Below are 18,687 nucleotides of genomic sequence, written 5' to 3'. Positions count from 1 at the left end.
TCAGCCACGCAACAATTTCAAGGAAATAAATGCCTGTTGACTTTTTTTTTTGCTTTAGGACAGAATTGCATAGTGAGTTTATGTAGATGGTTTTGCCCAAAACTGGATTTATGCGATGGATTTATTATTATAAAATTCACCTGAAGTGAACTTTCACAACATTGATGGCTGATGGCAGCAACATAGATCGTTTTTCCAATCATCAGGATGACATGCATTACAATGATTAGGATTACATTTGTACAACATCATGTTTATCTGAACATTTAAAAAGGGGGCAGCACGAGTTGTGAAATCATCAGAAATGAATTCAGTGTGAAGGACATCGTGCAGCTTGTTTGCTGAATGTGCACATCACACACTTACACCGAAGCCTCCACCAGCTCTCCATCCTTCTTCCATACCAAATGTCACTCTACATGCATAATAATGTGGAGGGCCTTCCTCCCCTCACCCCCCTCCCAAATACCTCTGCTGGCCCCAGACACACACACACAGAGGCGGCCTCTTCCTGAAAGAAAGTGCATGGTAATCAGAAGGAGTGGGCGAATCGATGGACTGCACTCCTTGAAAGGCGTAAATGGGACGGGGGGAGGGGCGGTGGGTGATGGAGGGCGGCATGGAGCTCAAATTGATGTGAGGTTGCTGAAAATGAAGATGGCAGCACGAGACAAAAGAGAGGGCTGGTCCAGGCCCCCGAGAGGAGAACAGAGGGAAGGGACGCAAATTGATTTGTCTGGGGGATGGGAAGAGCAAGGGGAGAAAGGAGAAGGGGGAATATATGGGGGAGGGGCGAAGAGGAGATGAAAATGAACGTGGTGGAATACATTAGGAAAAGCAAAATATTCTGCCAGGTGGCTGAAGTCCTATAATTGCCTCGATATTAACTCTGTAATCATCAAAACCAGATAACATGCTTCTGCTCCTGAGCTTTTATGAGTTTCACTTTTCTGTGCTTTTTTTTGTTCCCAACTTATTTATTTTACCAGGTTCCACCCATAAAGGCTTGTTACTGTGGTCAGCTTCATATATATATATATATATATACATATTATTCGATCTCTCTCTCTCGACATCGAATAATGAAAGTTAAAAGTGGATTTTTTGTTTAAAAGTGGATTTTTGTGTTACTGGTTTATGATACGTTTTGACAATAGATAAAACGGTTCACATTCTGTGCATAACCTTTTTTAAGATTGAAACTTTTCCCTTTCTACACCTCTTTCCAAATAAAATAGCTTTTATACGATGCAGAATTGTTCACCTTTCTTCATTCTAATTCTACTCATAATGAACGAAGATGCTATAAATCCGGCAGTAGTTCAGGAAAAGCATGCTTGTGATGGATAATATATTTTTGTTCACAGGTTTTTGGAATATTTCTATTATCAAGTGACTTGAAGAATTTGGCTCAGCACTAAAACTCACTAAACCGTTTGTAGAAATATTCACCTTAATGTTTGACATTGCCCTGTGAGTTTTCAGTTATAGTTATCAAAGGTCTGAGTCTGTGCGCTCTCCTTGGCGTGTGCTGGAAAGTGGTTAGACCTAGTGATCTCACCACTGTGTTTACCACATTGGGTGCATTTCAAGGTGATGTGGTTTTATCTGACTTCTGATCTGTATGTGTGCGTGTGTGTGAGAGAGTGTGTAGTTCTCACAGTGTGGAAGTACAGAGTCATTGTGCTAAGGGCTTGTCATGAGTTGCACAGTTTCTCTTGGCTCTATATGTTCCCTTCCTCTCTCAGTAATGCAGTCCCAATATCAAATGATCTGTCTGACATTGTGGCCTATTTCAGTATTGTGGTGATTTTGGTGATGTCTCGGATTAGTTTGAACCGGTGTTTAACTATGTGGAAATAATGTGAGTCCATCTCATTATACATGGACACAAGGCCCATGTATGTCTCACTGAAGAAAACGTCTGAGGTTACTTTTACAACCCTTTGTTAACTTCCAATCTGGCAATGTGAGCCTAAACTTAAGTTAGCAAATAAGAAAGTAAAACACCCACTTCCTTCGCTCTTGATTTGAAGTGTTACGTAACGTCCACACGGTTCCGTTGCGTGCTTCAACGGAGACGCTTCCCATTCCCTTTAGTGTGACGTCAAGCTTTGCCGAACTGCATTGTGGTTCCGTCGCGTCGCTTTGCCTCCGTTGCTCGCTTCGAAAGTTGAGAAAAGTTCAACTTTTCAAGTGTCGACGGAAGCGCCAGCCAATCAAATCATATGCCAGTACAAGCGCTAGCCAATCAAACCGCGTGCTTGTGAGTCCGGGGCGGGAGATTCATGTGATTGGTTGTTGGTCGCGCGCCAGACACGCCTACCGGCAAGCTTCAACGCGACAAAACCGTGTGGACGTACCGTTAGTGCTTGTTTCCATGGCAGTGATGCCTGATGGGACCTGATATATTGTCCCAACTGACATTGTGCAACTGATATTCCTTGTTCCTCCTGTCAGCTCATCTTAAGATGAAAAGTTCAAGCTAGTTTGTTTCCAGGGGATATTTCTGTTTCTGCTCGGTGCTTAGAGAACAGCAGATGGAGGGATTAGAGTTTGATGTTTATGCTCCAAGACCTCAGACCTGAGACCTCACTTGACCTGAAGAGTTCAGCTGCTGTCAGGATGTGTGTCTGTCAAGTGAATGGTTGCAGGAAAAAAACAACTGCTTTATATTGGTGCTGCAACTAAAGAGAACTTTCATTATTGATTAATCTGCCGAATGTTGTCTAGGTTAATTGATTGTTTGGTCTATTAATTGTCAGAAAATAGTGAAAAATGCCCATCGCAGTTTGAACTTGTCATGTGAATAGAGTGTCTCAGATCAGTGTGTGGATGGCTCCTCGTGTTGTACAGACACAGCAGCACGTGTCCATCACCGCTGACCTCAAAGCCACACATGAATGTGAGGAATGCAGACTGAGGGGTCAGATCAGATTCATAGGTGGCCTGGTTTCTCTGGCCTTATGGTGTGTGGTACCAAGGTGCAGTCACATGACCACAGGACCACTAGAGTCAAGGTCACATGGTGTTCGTTGGGCTCTTTGATGTTACATGTCATGGAGAGGGATTCATTCAAATGTGTTATCCAGTGCTGATGCCAATACAGATTGTGATTCATGAACACTGAATGCTCCTTACAATTCTGACTAGGGTTGGGTAATAGTTAGAATTTTACCGTTTTCAATTCAAATTCTGATTCCGGTTATGCTTATCGATACCGGTTCTTAAAATGTACCAAGACAGTTGTTACCTAGCATCATTTGGTAACATCTGTCATGGTACATTCTTAACATGATGATGACACTCCATTGGGTCCCAGGTTTTTCAATTTTTTTAATAAACCAATTGCAGTTTAGTATGTAGAAATAGAACACATCTATCTGAAAGGCCATCTAAAAACAAAACTCTTTATTCAAAATGGCAGACACATTGTTTAGTTATACTGGTGGTTAACTAGTCCCTCTGTCTCTCTCTTCCAGCATACCTCCCTGTCGGCCAGCCGCTCAGAGAAGGGTACCGGCTGGTCGAGCCGCTCACTTGGTGCTCGATGTCGTAACTCCATCGCCTTGTGCTCAGATGAGCAGCCGCACATCGGAAACTACCGGCTGCTCAAAACCATCGGCAAGGGCAACTTCGCCAAGGTCAAGCTGGCACGACACATCCTGACCGGCAGAGAGGTGAGTGAAAAGAACCAGGAAGAGGTTCCCAGGTGTCTGGAAAAACCTGGCAGACAGTCGACACATGTTCTAGTCACTGAAAAGTTGTGGAATATGCTAAAAATCTTGCTTTAATGTTGGGGTAACTACATGAGCACACTCCTAAGGCTTGTCACATGATAAAACACATGCCGATGACTTAGCATAACATGACTTTCTTCCCAACTAGTTTAAAGGGATGAATAGTGTTTAAATGATTAGCTCTTTGGTCTGGCTGCTAAAGTTAACAAGCTTGCTTGCTGGTTTTGCCTAAAAATGTTTGTGGTTTGTGATTCAACTTTGGCCAGAAGCAATGGTTTCTAATGTGTCTTAGGCATTGTATAACATCAAATAAAACATGAATATATGTGATGCTAGTAATCAGCAGCGAACCGCTTCAACACGTGTATTTCGGTTTATTCACGGCATTCATTTAGTTATTCTACAGTATTGTTGTTTTATAGTTATTTGTTAATGTAACCCAATTTGTGTTCTTTGAAATTGAAAAGGATATCGCATTGTGTTTGTTACTTTCGTTGCAGTTGTATATGTCTTAAGTGTAATTTGGCTTGGCTTCCTATTTTGTATGGACATGCTTTTATTTTGAAGGAGAGTTAGCACTGTTGACAGGAAGTTGGTGTTGCTATGGAAACAACGTGACGGAGATTAACGGAGAAAAAGTAATATCTTCTACATTATAAAGACGGAGAAAGTAAACGATAACGTTTATGGTTAAGTGTTAGCACCCCCCGAAGAGGCACAAGCTCTTATGTTGATATTGGAGTTTTCAACAAACAACGAATATCCGAATAACGAAATTGAAACCCGAATAGTACTCCAACGAACGAATATTCGGATATTCGGGTACAGCCCTACTGTCATACCAGCTATCCTGGAATTTGATCCCTAGGGATACATGGGAATGCTTGAATACTGCCAAACGTATCACTTCACTGCAAGTAACAAGTCATGCATGCTGGGAATGATGTGGCTGAAGGAAAAGAGTGGAGGGTTTGGGAGCAGAACAGAGCAGTACCCTGTGACTCAGCCCACAGAAGGAGTTTTAAAGGACTATTCCACAGAGTTCAGAGCACCTTCTGTTCCCTTACAGCCAGCCAAAACATCCTGCCTAAGCACAATCCAAGTCTTTGAAGAGACACAGCCAGGTTTTACTTGTGTGTGTTTAAATATACTGTAGTCTTTCTTCTCGTAAAAACCTGACCTACATTAGTTGAGTGAATGTGTCCATAGGGCTCAGTGAAGCTGTGTGTGTCTGCCGCTGGCTGCATCATGTGAAAGCTGTTGTGTTCCAACCGTATAAAGCGGAAGACAGTCATACAGTGGTGTTTGACGCAGTCTGTGACCCGGTCATCACATGTTGTTAAGCCCCTTATGAAGACTTGTTTGTTTGTTTAGTGGATTTGATCTCATGTGTTCTTCACAGGCTGCAACACACTGTCATTTCAACTGTTGGTCAGCGCTGCAGTGTGCTTTTGTTTTGTTCTAGTTCATCTTGTGAACTGTAGATAATAGAAATTGTAATGCATGATTTATGTAATCCAGAGAGCATTGTTCAGTAGTTGCAAGACTGTTAAGGGCAAAGACAGCCTCATGCAGATTTTAGACTAAAATAGTTCATGATAAATACAAATAGGGCTGAAGCTATGAGTAGGTAATACAAAAACTTATCAGCAAATAAGTTGATCAATTAGTAATATAAAGCCAAATTCGATCCTTCAATATTATCTGATTTTTATTTGACAAAAAGATTAATTAGGAAAATAATCAGCAGATGAATTACCAATGAAAATAATGAAAAAGGGAATCCCTGTGAACCCCAAGCAGTTTTAGAGTGACGTAAGGGTTTTCTACGGAAACAACACAAATATGGTTAGAAATATGGAGAAGTCTTAAATATCTTAGACTTTTTTACATTGTCTTAATTTCTTTATCTGTTGTTTCCTTCCAGGTTGCAATAAAGATCATCGATAAAACCCAACTTAACCCAACCAGCCTGCAGAAGGTGAGTGAAAAGCAACTCAGTGTGTTTGTGTAAGTGTGTGTTTAGTAGTATTTGTGTAAAGATGAATCAAAGACAGGAAGAAGTATACTCAGCTATCTGTTTCTTCTTGGTGCTTATTATTTTTGTAATATTGTCTTAACGGTTACTATAAAAACATCATAACTGTTGTCCTATTTTTATGTTTTTTGTGATCCCTGTCACCTCCAGCTTACCTCATGTTATCGCTGTAACTCGAAGTGTCCTTAGGCAAGAATGAACACACACATTGCTCCTGATGGCAGAGCCAATAGTGGGTGTGAATGTTTAACACTCCTGATTAGCAGGTGGCATCTTGTATAACAGACTCTGTCACTACTGTGTGAATACTGACTTCAGTTGTAAAAGGGCTTTAAAAAGTCAACAAGATTAGAAAAGCATTATATAAATGCAATCCATTAAGCATGTGACCTCTTTAACTACATGATATATGTGAATGCATCACATGTAATGGCAGTCTGTGTCCTGAGTGTGTTTATTTGCAATTGCGTTGCATCACAGAAGCATTTTTTGATGTTGTTTTGCCTCGGGTTATAGCCCTCAGATTGCTGCTGCGTGCAGCAGTCATTCTGAACTTTGACCTTTGCGTTGTTATGTGAAACAACACAAAGGCTGCAGGAGCTGAGAAATGTTGCATTAGTTCTGGGAGGGTTTGTTAAATGTTGATACTTGGGAAGATGCCTCTTTCCAAGTTCAGCTGTCCCTCTTCTGTTTGATAAAACACCTTCCTGTCCAGTTATATGGGTCATTTTATGGAGGCATTTCAATAAGCTAGAGGCATTGAGTTCTACTTTGTGTCAGTATCACATAACCATCATGTGTGCACACAGCCCTCTAACTAGGTTAAATGATCATGTACGTCACTGTATGCTTGTCTAGGTGAGCTGCCCTCATGGCTCTAATGAGATGATTCCCTTCTGTCTGAACTTGGCCTGCCCCGCTGTTTGTGTGCTTGATGCATGTGTTCATTGAGAGCGATCTAATGAAACCAAATCGAGTGAGAAACAGCCTCAGGCCTGCTTCCTGTTTTCAAACAGTTATAGATGCTTTGTTTTCCTCATCTGGCTTTGTTAGTGGAATGTTCACGATGGGTTGGTGTCTGGGCTGTTGAGAATACATGTTAGGTGTAACTTTTGGGACCCCCTCGAAAACAAGATCATTCATCTCAAGGGGCCATCCTTAAATAAAGTTGAATACGCTTTTATTTTAAATTGTCTTCAACTGCTTTCTTTTCTTTGCTTTGTGTGGAAGATAAGCATATTGGTGTTTATGTTCATGTTGTCAATGCAGGTTAAGTTTCTAATAGAGGGGAAATGATATCTTACATTTCACTGGACATATTGTACTGCCTGAGAGGGAGCTATCTCTAAGTGTGGTTTGAATGTTAAGCAGCATTACACATGGGTTGATCTTCCATGTTAGTTCAGATATAGGTTTGATCTTGAAACAGTTGACTGTTTCAAATTATTTAAAAAATACTCCCCCCAGGGTTTTCTAGGATTGCTGCCAACTTTAATTTCCATTATTGATTCATCTGTTGATTCTTTTTTCCGTTTATTGATCGATACATTTTTTGTCAGATAAATGTCAGATTTGTTTTGTGATTTCTTGTGGCGTTCAAATGTAATGTATATCGACAGTCAATTTACAATGAACAAGGATGTAAAACTGAGAAAATAAAAAAGATACTAACGTTAGGAAACTGTTACCTGTAAATGTTTAGCACTTTTTACCTTTAGGAATGTCTAAAAACAATGAACTGATCACAGTGGAGGCTAATTATTAATGCCATCTACTACTGTTGGTTTTTCCCACCTTTTCCCTTTTGCCTCAGGCCTCCGTCATTGTGTCTCTTGGTCACTCAGAGGCAGTGTTAACCTTGTGTGTGGTGTGTGTTCTCACAGTTCACACAAGTCCCTCTTTGTTCAGAAGTGGCTCTGCTGACCAAACGGTGGCCTGTTTGATTATGAGCTTCTTTATCGTCACCTTCACTGCTACAAATACCCTCCAGTGCATCATCAAATCGATACTGCATCACACAGCCTATTGATGATTCTCAGCTGGTTAGCTAACCGTCCGGGCCGGGCTGGGACTCTATTGATGACACAGCCGGTTATTGATGGTGTCTGGCTTGGTGCTATAGTTGGTCCACATAGCCTAGATACTGGCAGGATTTATAACACTGCTCCTCTGACTATTCACGTAGAAATAAGAGTAGATTCTCTCATTCTGTTAGATCAATGCCATTCCTTTTAGTTTGAGTTCCACTTCTAATTTTAATTCAAAGGATTATTTTAAAAGGTAATTGTATATCTATCATGTTCCTGTTCAGCCACAGCTCCTCTCTGTTATGTTTTCTGTCCCCGTATTCAACTGGGAAATAGCATCAGCTAACTGCATGAACATCACATTTCTTCTCTGACAACTATTCCTTACCTTGATTTAAGAGGATATAAAGGAGAAAGGGTCTCACTACCAGACATTCCCACACTGGAAGAAGTCTGAGTCCATCCTTAACGAAGCTTGGGATGAGCAAATATATTTGAACACAAGAATGTGCAAGGTAACAAAACAGTGTACAGTAAATAAAAAAATGTAAATGTTCACAATTTGATTCCGACCCGCAGTACCTGCATACTAAACAAAGATCTTGAGGACCCTCACAAATCTTGCAACCTTTAAATTGTTTGTGTTTGTGAGAAAATAAACACAGATGGTATCCAATCGTTACTGTGAAATCGAAACCTTCAGTTTTGGCCGTTCTATTTCAACATATTTCAGCCTAGTATGGATTATTTGGGAAATGGATAGATATTACTTTCTGCTACATTGCAAATAATGAAAGGGGTCATTAACAAAAGGCTGCATTGCTGCAAGCGGATTGTATCCTGGTTTAACACCTAAACAAGGTGATACAAATGCTTTTTCATCTTTTATAAAGAACTATTTTGCAGTATTAATCTACAACAACACAACTCGCTGCAGAGTCACATTCTGTTATCTCCACCTGATAAACTATTGACTCTAGTTAACAGAGGTGAAGGATGATGTCTGTATATTTGGTTGTTCTGCTGTGGGAACACACACCTTTTTGTGTTAAACACCGTTTCTGGAATTCACCTTTTTTTCTCTTCTCTCAGCACATCATTTGCTTCCTGTTTTACTTTGACATGCTTCTCAATTACACCATGTGCCCTCCAACTCTTTAAGCTTAGACCTTGGGGGGGCGTGTGTGTGTGTGTGTGTGTGTGTGTGTGTGTGTGTGGTGTGTGTGTGTGTGTGTGTGTGTGTGTGTGTGTGTGTGTGTGTGTGTGTGTGTGTGTGTGTGTGTGGTGTGTGTGTGTGTGTGTGTGTGTGTGTGTGTGTGTGTGTGTGTGTGTGTGTGTGTGTGTGTGTGTGTGTGTGTGTGTGTGTGTGTGTGTGTGTGTGTGTGTGTGTGTGTGTGTGTGTGTGGTGCAGCAGCAGCAGAGTGGTAGTGGTCCGGTGCTGCATAGCGCAGTGTGTCCTGTCCTGTCAGCAGTATTGTAGATAATGTCACCTGACAGCTTGGTGTCCTACACTGTGTCTCTTTGTCTCTTTGTCAGATCACCGCTCTCTCACTGTCTCTTTGCATGCCTTTACTTACTCAAAACATTTGAAAACTAGGCCAATTCAGCTATTGTTTACTCAATTCATCATTTAGTGCATAAATGTTCCGTTAATATTCTCGCTTGTCAGCCAACACAATAAGTTATTAAATTGTATGTAAATGTTTTTAGTATGTCAAATGTGAAGTTCTGAGTGACCTACCCAGGTGACGTCTTTAAATGGCCCATCACAAAGCCCACGAAAAAATATGTTTTAAAATATCTGCCATGCAAAACAGATTGTATAACAACTTGATCAGTATTATTTGGCAATTTTGCTTAATTTGAATTGAAACAATTCATTATTCATCAACATTGTTGCCAATTTATTTTTGAAAGCTGATTTATAAAAGCTTGAATAAAATATATGTCTTCACTTAAAGCGCCCCTATTCTGCTTTTTGGGGTGTTCCCTCTCCTGTAGTGTGTTCTATAGGTTTGTGTGCATGTAAACGATCAGCAGAGGCTAACATCCCTGTGGACAAAATGACATCGCTATGTAACACTTGTGCTTCTATTGGATAGGGCTCCAATGCATTGTAGGTGATAGGCTGAGAGGCGGGACATCTTTATGCAGTTGACCAATCACAACAGAGCTCGCCAGCTAACCAATCAGAGCAGACTGAGCTCTGGTTTCAGACAGAGGGTGAAAAGAGGTGCTGCAGCACAGGCAGTATGAGAAAAAGAGCTTTTTGAACATTAAAGCATGGAGACATGTCCCAGTAGAGACACTACATGTGAACCTCCTCTTTACAGTTATGTGTATATTACAATACATTGAGCTGAGATACTTTTATAAACAACATATTTACATATTGGATCTCTGGGTTCTCTGAGAGGCTGGACTTTTTGAAATATGATGTCAGAAAAAGTCCAATCCCTATCTCTCGTAATAAACATGAACTAATGTGTCTTTGGATGCAAAGCATGAACAAGTGCATCATAAGCTAATGTTAAGGTGTGTTTGTCCAGCATTAGTCAGACTTTTGTTTTCATTGGCAGATATGCCTCTGTGTACCTAAAATGGAAATGCACATCATTTCGAATTTGAATTCCCGCGACATTAGTATTCAATATATATTTACAGTTTGCTTGAAATGAAAGCACACAGTTGCTAATGCTGTATCTTTCTTTGTTTTCTCCTCTTCACATTCAGTTTCGCCTCAGTCTATAGTCTGTAGACTTCTTCCCTGTATTGTAGCTTTATATGGCCCACTTCTCTCCATCGCTCCCTCTCTCTTCTCCTCACAATTTTTATTTTCTCTTTATGAACCCTCTATTTTATTGTCTTTACTCCACATGTCCCACTTCTCTCTGCTTCGTCCCCGGGGGTTGTGTAGCAGTAGTGACTCTACTGTAATCACAGCTGTACCCTCTAGCGTCTGTAGCACTACACTTTCTCCTGAAAGAAAGTCAGGGATGTACTGTAGGGACTGTTAGCTTAAAAGTGTGTAATGGCGCATTTCCACTGCAGCGCGTAGCACGGTTTAAGCGTGCCGTGCCAAACCCGGCCCGTTTTTTTTTGCTTTTCCACTAGGGGTAGTTCCGGCCCAGAGCTACTTTTTCACCTTTTTTCTGGCCCTCCAAAATCGAGGTTCTTACCGGGCCAACAACCGGGCTGAATATGCTAAACTAGTGACGTAAACACTCTCGACTGCTGAATGGTCAGAGAGAATCGCTGGCAAGGGGGCTACAACTACAACAACATGAACATATTTGACCGTGATTTAATTATAATGATAAAGTCAAAATGATGCCGAAGTAACAACATACTGATACCGGTTAGTAAAAACCATGAATTAATGCTTTGACAAGTCTGCAGACAGACGGCAGGCGAAAAACCTTTTAAAATGCGTGTTTTCTAAATGGAGATTGGCTAAGCTAACGCAGTATATGCTCCGACCGTCCACACTCACAACAACGGCCTATACAGACATAAATAAAGCAGCGACTGTACTCGCCATGACACAGACAGTCTGTGGTTTGTACTTGTTTAACTTGTGTCTAGTTTCTGAACAGATATGAGGAGCTGTGAGCTCTGAGTGCTAACAGCTAACGGCTGAAGTTGGTTTTGTGTTTCGCATTGAAGATGACGTCACGGCTCCGCCTACACTGCGTTACTATAGTTACTACCCCAGTTCCTAAATTGTAATGGAAACGCAGCATAAAGTGAGCCTGGCCTACCAAGGCCTAACTATACCGTACTAAGCCGTGCGAGGCCCTGCAGTGGAAATGTGCCATAAGAGAACAACCAGTTCTGCTTCTGTTCGTCCTTATTTCACCCAAGTGCCAGACAAGGCAAGAGAAAATGAGTCATCATATGTTGCCAAGTGACGAGTGTGACTCTGCAACATATTTCACAGGTTATTTAATGTGTCGGGACCTGCAAATGCATTCAAACCGCACATATGCAGTCGTACCTGCATAACATATCTTATTGTACAGGTCATTTATTCATTACAAGATTTGATTTACTTCAAATGTTTAAATTGTAGTGGGATTATCGTCTACTACATTGAATATCTATCAGTGTAGCTGGAGTTGATAAAACAACTATTGTCTGCCAAGGCTTACAGCTGCACAATGTAAACTGTTTGTTCCTGTTGCAATCTGCCTGGGGGTGTTGATTTTCTTAGAAAAGAGTATAAACACATTCGTAAAGGTGTTTTATAAGCAGAGTTGGAAATCCTGACTATCCTACTTACACTGGAACACAGCAAAAGAGTTAAAGAGATTTGTGAGTGCATGAAACAGAGAACAGGGTTTTCTGCTGAATCTTACTCCAATCTCTTGGAAGTATGCTGTCCTGTTTCATATGTGAACACTTTATAATAGTAACATACAGAACCAAGTGTGTTTTAAATGCTCTCTTCCCTGCAGTGTGTTGATAATCCTCCAGGCTGCAGGGCCCCATCAAAGGCCTGCCGATTGTGTGTGTGTGTGTGTGTGTGTGTGTGTGTGTGTGTGTGTGTGTGTGTGTGTGTGTGTGTGTGTGTGTGTGTGTGTGTGTGTGTGTGTGTGTGTGTGTGTGTGTGTGTGTGTGTGTGTGTGTGTGTGTGTGTGTGTGTGTGTGTGTGTGTGTGTGTGTGTGTGTGTGTGTGTGTGTGTGTGTGTGTGTGTGTGTGTGTGTAGCACGGCCACCATCTAATGCATTGAAGTGTGTTTTGTCCCTCGCCTAGGTCTGAATTCCAGACAGGCGAACAAAAGGCGGGCCTGGTTGCGTTGGGGGGTGGGGGGGGGGGGGAGGGCGGTGTTATTGAGGCCTTGGCACAGACAGGAGTAGGGACCCTGAGAAAGACAAGATACAGAGCAGAACTGAACAGAAGTGTGTGTGTGTGTGTGTGTGTGTGTGTGTGTGTGTGTGTGTGTGTGTGTGTGTGTGTGTGTGTGTGTGTGTGTGTGTGTGTGTGTGTGTGTGTGTGTGTGTGTGTTGTGTGTGTGTGTGTGTGTGTGTGTGTGTGGTGTGTGTGTGTGTGTGTGTGTGTGTGTGTGTGTGTGTGTGTGTGTGTGTGTGTGTGTGTGTGTGTGTGTGTGTGTGTGTGTGTGTGTGTGTGTGTGTGAACAGGCCGATAAACGGGCAGCCCGACACGCTCTCTGCTCTGCCTTTGTGTCATGTGTAATGCCATTATCTGCATTGCTATTGTGTGCAGCATGTTGTGTCTGTGTGGGTGTCTGTGCATAATCATATTGCTGCTGCTATATTCATTGTTGTTATTGTGCCAGAGCGTAAAGGGAATAATTAGACAATAAAGGGACAAGAGGGCCGACAGAGGGAGAGCAGAAGGTTTCCCACCAGCTTGTCTTCAAAGGAACAGAAGAGTAGAAGAAGAGAAGTTTGACTGTCTGCCTGGGTCTTTCACTTTCTTTAGCACCCTCCCTCTCCTTACTGTACAGCCACCTCTTATAAAACTACATTTGATCCTCCCTATTTCCCAAAGCTGAGTCAGGCTTCTTAGGATCTGGGTCAAACAGCCAGCCAGCTATATGAGGCCTGAATTAAACTCCAGCTACTCTTCACTAATGATTCAGATCCTCTCATTGATAGGCCTGGGAGCTCCAATTCCTGCTGTACATTAAGGGAATGGGAGTATTTGGGGAGAGCGGTACTCTTTACGTGTGCATTTTATTGGGATGTAGAAGGGCAGCTCTCCCAGCAACAGGCTACAAAGGGAGAGCCGGGGTCAAAAGTCTATTCACATGTTCCCCGGCGACAGGAGAAAGAGCGAAGGCAAATCCTTGAGTAATGTTTCTCATTAGGGCCTGAAACATGCTGCAGGACACCGCTCAGTGTGGGCCTTCCACCCTGCTGGAGAGGGAGAGATAGGCATCAGCATGGGCTGAGGCCGCTCACAGAGTCTAGTTGTCCTCAGGTCTTTGATAACATATCTGAAATGTCTGTGAGAAAGGTAGAATATAGCTTCATCCATTCAATCATTTTGAATGGATAAAAGTGTTAGCCAGACCTTGTGACCAGGAATTAAATTGATAAATAATTCCAAAGTACAACTTAAACTTTATTTGATTCAGGTGTCACGATTTAGGATTTATTTATAGTAAGTGGTTTTATTATGATTCATTATTTAAAAATTAGACATAAAAGTGGGAGATGCCAAAATCTTATGCATCAAGGAGAGTCTAAGATAGTTCAGTTTAACTTTCTCAAATAGACTTGGAGAATTATTCTATACAAATGTGCTGCTTGGGTTACTTCAACTTTAAATCATTTTGTAATCTGGCGAAGGAAAATATTTATAGTTGAACGTTGGCTTTCACCTGTTGATGGCACTGCACCAATCCTCTCATTCAGCATCATGTTGACAACCTTTTGTTTTTATGTGATAAAGAATGACTGTGTTAAGGTTTACAGAAAAGGATACAACTGCTATGCATTTATAAATAGCGAAATGTATATTTTTTTTAGATTCTTTCATTCACTTTGTGGTAATGAAATGCAAAGGAACTGGCTTTCTGTGATCAATCTTTATGACTGATTTGATGTTTTGGTATATTTCGTCCATCCCTGCCTGCATCAGAAACAATTCAGTGAAACACGTGCAGTCCAAACTGAGCAGAGGTGTAGTATTTTTGTGGAGGTGGAGGTGCACCAGCTCTGGCATAACATTAGCACAAAGCCTCTGCAACTACCAGTACTTCGTAACATCTTAATCCATAAATATTATTTTTGGCTTCAGGCTGCCAGGCTTACATGGCATGTTTAATCAGTGACAACCTTTGTTCACACATAAAGGACACCCATGATCTCCTGTGTCTTGTCATTTGATATAGCTGCGCCCTGCTGATGAGGGCACTCATTGAAGCGGACTTGTACCTAGAAGTGATTTTGGCAGTAAGAAGTCGCTAATAGAGTTTCAACGACTAGTTGTTAGAAAGAAAGATAATTGGCAACTATTTTGATAATTGTTTAATTGTGAAAGTCATGTTTCATGCAACAAATTACCGAAAATCCTCCTCAAATATGCTAATATTTAGTTGCAACCCTAGCCGCTATATACTGTTTCATTTCAACAGCAGTCAGTAATGGACCGTCTCATTCAGAGTTACACACACACACACACACACACACACACACACACACACACACACACACACACACACACACACACACACACACACACACACACACACATACACACATACACACATACACACACACACACACACACACACACACACACACACACACACACACACACACACACACTCAGACGTAAACAGAGGGTTATTCACAAGAGTACTCTGACGTGGGAGTGGAGAAAGGCCTGTGTGTTCACTCTGTCGTTCTTTGTCTCTCACTCTCTGCCCACTTATTCCTCTGAAGGTCTCTGGTCTCATGATTGGCTGCGGCTGATAAGAGGAAGTTTCACACTGTGTAGAGTACAGAGTGTAGAGCTGTGACTTAGACTGTGTCGTGCAGTGGAGATGCAACAAGGCTGGCTATTTAAATATGTCAGCTAGACAAGCATTATCAATTCCTCATTTCTCAATTTCCACATTGCAACATAGCACATCTTTGTGTGTGTGTGTGTGTGAACGTACTTGTGTGCAAAAAAAGGGAGAAAATATAGATGCACAATCTGGATAAATGGGTCAAAGGTGGACAGACCAGACACATGAATCAAACCGTGCAGCACTGCCCTTATTGGAAAAAGAGACAAGAGGGAAAAACTTGGTCATTAGGTTGCTTTGTGTAAATCCTTGAAAAAAGCAGAGAGAGCTCGGATTAAAAGATGTCTGACAGCTGATGAATAACTCCAGGCAAGGACGGAAAGACACTGAGAGGATGTGAATGCTCTGAAGTTGATTAATTCTGCCTGATTTGTGGGAAGAGAGGGTAGAAGAAGATGAGGACAGGAAAAGAGAAGGATGCTGGAAACAAATACACCACTGTCAGAGATTGAAATCTTTTTTGGAATATATTGTATATATTTGTGTTTTGTCACGATAACTTTGGAAGCATTTACGTTTTTTAAACAAAGGTAGGGTAGGTACGTTTGGAGAAACCAGCTCGAGATCGCTAGAATTTGAAGATACACAACCAGAGAAAATCTACCACTTCCTTATAGAGCCCCTCCTCCAACACACACGAACGCGCACATGACCAATGAGGGCACGAGATAAGTTTGTGCACAGATGGAAGGCTGACAGGCAGGTAGGCCATCCAGTTATTTTAGCCGGGCCGGCTAAAATGATTGGTCGTGCTTTTTACAGTACTACAGCTTCCACAGATGACATTTTTTTATGGATTTTTTGTCAAAGCACTTAAGATATTCATTGCTATCGGGATGTTAAGAGCATTCCATGGAATATAACAAAAAGTGTATCTCGAGCCGGTTTCTCAAACTTACATACCCTACCTTTAAATTCGGAATAAAACATGATCAGCACCTTCTGTGATGTAAGGCCTCCGCACGGCAGCAGCTGTGTGAGCACTTCTCCTCCATGTGCTTAGCGTTCCATGACTTCCCACAACTCCCTGGGAAGCTCAGGCTCAGGGATTAATACCTGGGTTGGCATGGCAACAGTGACGCGGCCATCGCCATGGGAGATAATAACCAGGAAGAGAGGGTGAACATAAAAAGCCAGGAGAGTGAAGTTATTCTGTTGGATCTCTGAACAAATGTCAGCGTCAGACATGTTTGCTCTAACCAAGAATTCTTTATTTACCAAGTGTGATAAGAAAGGATATTTGTGCGACGCAGCACAACACCAGGATTGATTGAACTGCTCAATCAATACCAGTGACTCAGCATTTCATTTCCTGGCCAGCTGCTGAGCTTTTTGCTTCCTTCGTCTCTTTTCAGCCATATATCAGCCTCATATGTTTTGGAAACATGTTTGTATTCTATATATATCTAACATCCCAAACAGCATTGGTCACAGATTGCATTACTGTGAGTGGATAATGTATGCAGCAAAAAGGAGTGAAAAGGAGTATAAGAGAGTGAGGAAGACAGAGGTAACTGGGTGGAGAGAGAGAGAGGTGAGGGAGGGGGGGCTTAGCCGATAATTCCTCTTAAAGCTCAGATGAACAGCTGATGCACTTAGTTCAATTGTACACTCCCAGTGGACGTGTGTGTGTGTGTGTGTGTGTGTGTGTGTGTGTGTGTGTGTGTGTGTGTGTGTGTGTGTGTGTGTGTGTGTGTGTGTGTGTGTGTGTGTGTGTGTGTGTGTGTGTGTGTGTGTGTGTGTGTGTGTGTGTGTGTGTGTGTGTGTGTGTGTGTGTGTGTGTGTGTATATGACGGTGCAGCTTCCCATTTTAATAGCACTGTGTAGGAGAACTGACGGAGAAGAATAAACTAATGTGGAGATTTTTTTTTTTTTTTTTATTGGATACTTTTAAAATGTGCATTTGTGATCATGTGTGGTTACGTGCATATGCAGTTATGTGCCCAATGCACACCTGTGTCCTATTTGAGTAATGCACATCTTGTCTACATGTGTAGTATATATATTTGCACTTCAACATATCTATCACACACACACACACACACACACACACACACACACACACACACACACACACACACACACACACACACACACACACACACACACACACACACACACACACACACACACACACACACACTCTACCTCAGGGTCAGAATGTCTCACTTTAACACTAATAACCAAACCAGAACAAGCAGTGATGGATGAAAGGCTTGATGTGTTAAACACTTCACACAGGCTGTTTGCAGACCCTTATGTGTATTAAAGGTTCATGATGAATTCATTCAACACATGATTACTCTGTATGATAGTTTAAAATCCAATTGCAATGGTCATTAACTTGAGATTTCACCTGTTATTCCAGATTTTCATCATGACTGTGGTGAAATTGCGGTTTTAATTCAATCTGGAGTTAGAAGCAAACATCCTTTATGTGTACATCAGCATCGCTGCATCTTCCCTGGTGCTTTTACAAATGATACATTACTTTGATTGGACAGAGACGGAGAGGGCATCACAGAGTCTGAAGCATTGACGGGGGGGGGGGGGCACACCCAGGGGAGGAGGCCACGCTGTCGGCCCTGCACTATTGAGACTCTCCCTTGGGTGGCCTGGGTCTAGAGGTGGTCGGAGAGATGAGTGGGGGGGTGTATACACCAGCTGTGGATCGTATGAATTAACTGAAGAACAATGCATTGGATGAATAAATGGAAAATAAATCAGAGGAAGATAGAAGGCTTCACTTTCCCAAAACTCAGGTCAAGGAGAAAAAATGCTCCTTCTTTTCAAATGGACTGTGTCAGACAATTTGATTTTTCAAAGTGTTTTTACTTAGTAGTGTTCATTGTGTCTACACTCAAAGTTTTCATTTCATAAATTAATATTTTGTCAACAGATTACACATAACTGTATTAGGTTAGTTGAAAGCAATAATATCAAGTTGAACCTTTTTTATTTAAACTTCATATTATTGGTTTCAACTAACCTATTATAGTCATGTCTAATCTGTTGAAAAAAAACATTTAATTAAAGGTGGGGTATGTAATTTATTTCAGATACACTTTTTGTTATATTCCATGGAATGCTCTTAACATCCCGATAGCAATGAATATCTTAAGTGCTTTGACAAAAAATCCATAAAAAAATGTCATCTGTGGAAGCCGTAGTACTGTAAAAAGTACAACCAATCATCTGAGCCGGCCCGGCTAAAATAACTGGATGGCCTACCTGCCTGTCAGCCTTCCATCTGTGCACAAACTTATCTCGTGCCCTCATTGGTCATGTGCGCGTTTGTGTGTGTTGGAGGAGGGGCTCTGTGAGGAAGTGGCAGATTT

General features: G+C 41.6%; 1 protein-coding gene across 4 annotated transcripts in view; it reads left to right on the top strand.

The window, feature by feature from the left end:
* Positions 1–18,687, top strand: part of mark4 (microtubule affinity regulating kinase 4) — a 62,121-nt gene that overhangs the window by 19,799 nt on the left and 23,635 nt on the right. For all 4 annotated transcript variants that reach the window (XR_004554761.1, XM_034115868.1, XM_034115866.1 and 1 more), the window contains exons 2-3: positions 3,483–3,680; positions 5,668–5,721. Coding sequence is in view for 3 of the 4 variants with exons in the window: in XM_034115868.1 (XP_033971759.1) it covers positions 3,483–3,680; positions 5,668–5,721 (252 nt within the window). In the remaining variant the exon portion in view is untranslated. The remainder of the gene's footprint in view (positions 1–3,482; positions 3,681–5,667; positions 5,722–18,687) is intronic.

Source organism: Trematomus bernacchii, unplaced genomic scaffold, assembly GCF_902827165.1.
Source record: "Trematomus bernacchii unplaced genomic scaffold, fTreBer1.1, whole genome shotgun sequence".
In the NCBI taxonomy this organism is placed as follows: Eukaryota; Metazoa; Chordata; class Actinopteri; order Perciformes; family Nototheniidae; genus Trematomus; species Trematomus bernacchii.
Note: the sequence above shows the minus strand (reverse complement) of the source record. Positions and strands in the feature narration are given on the sequence as shown.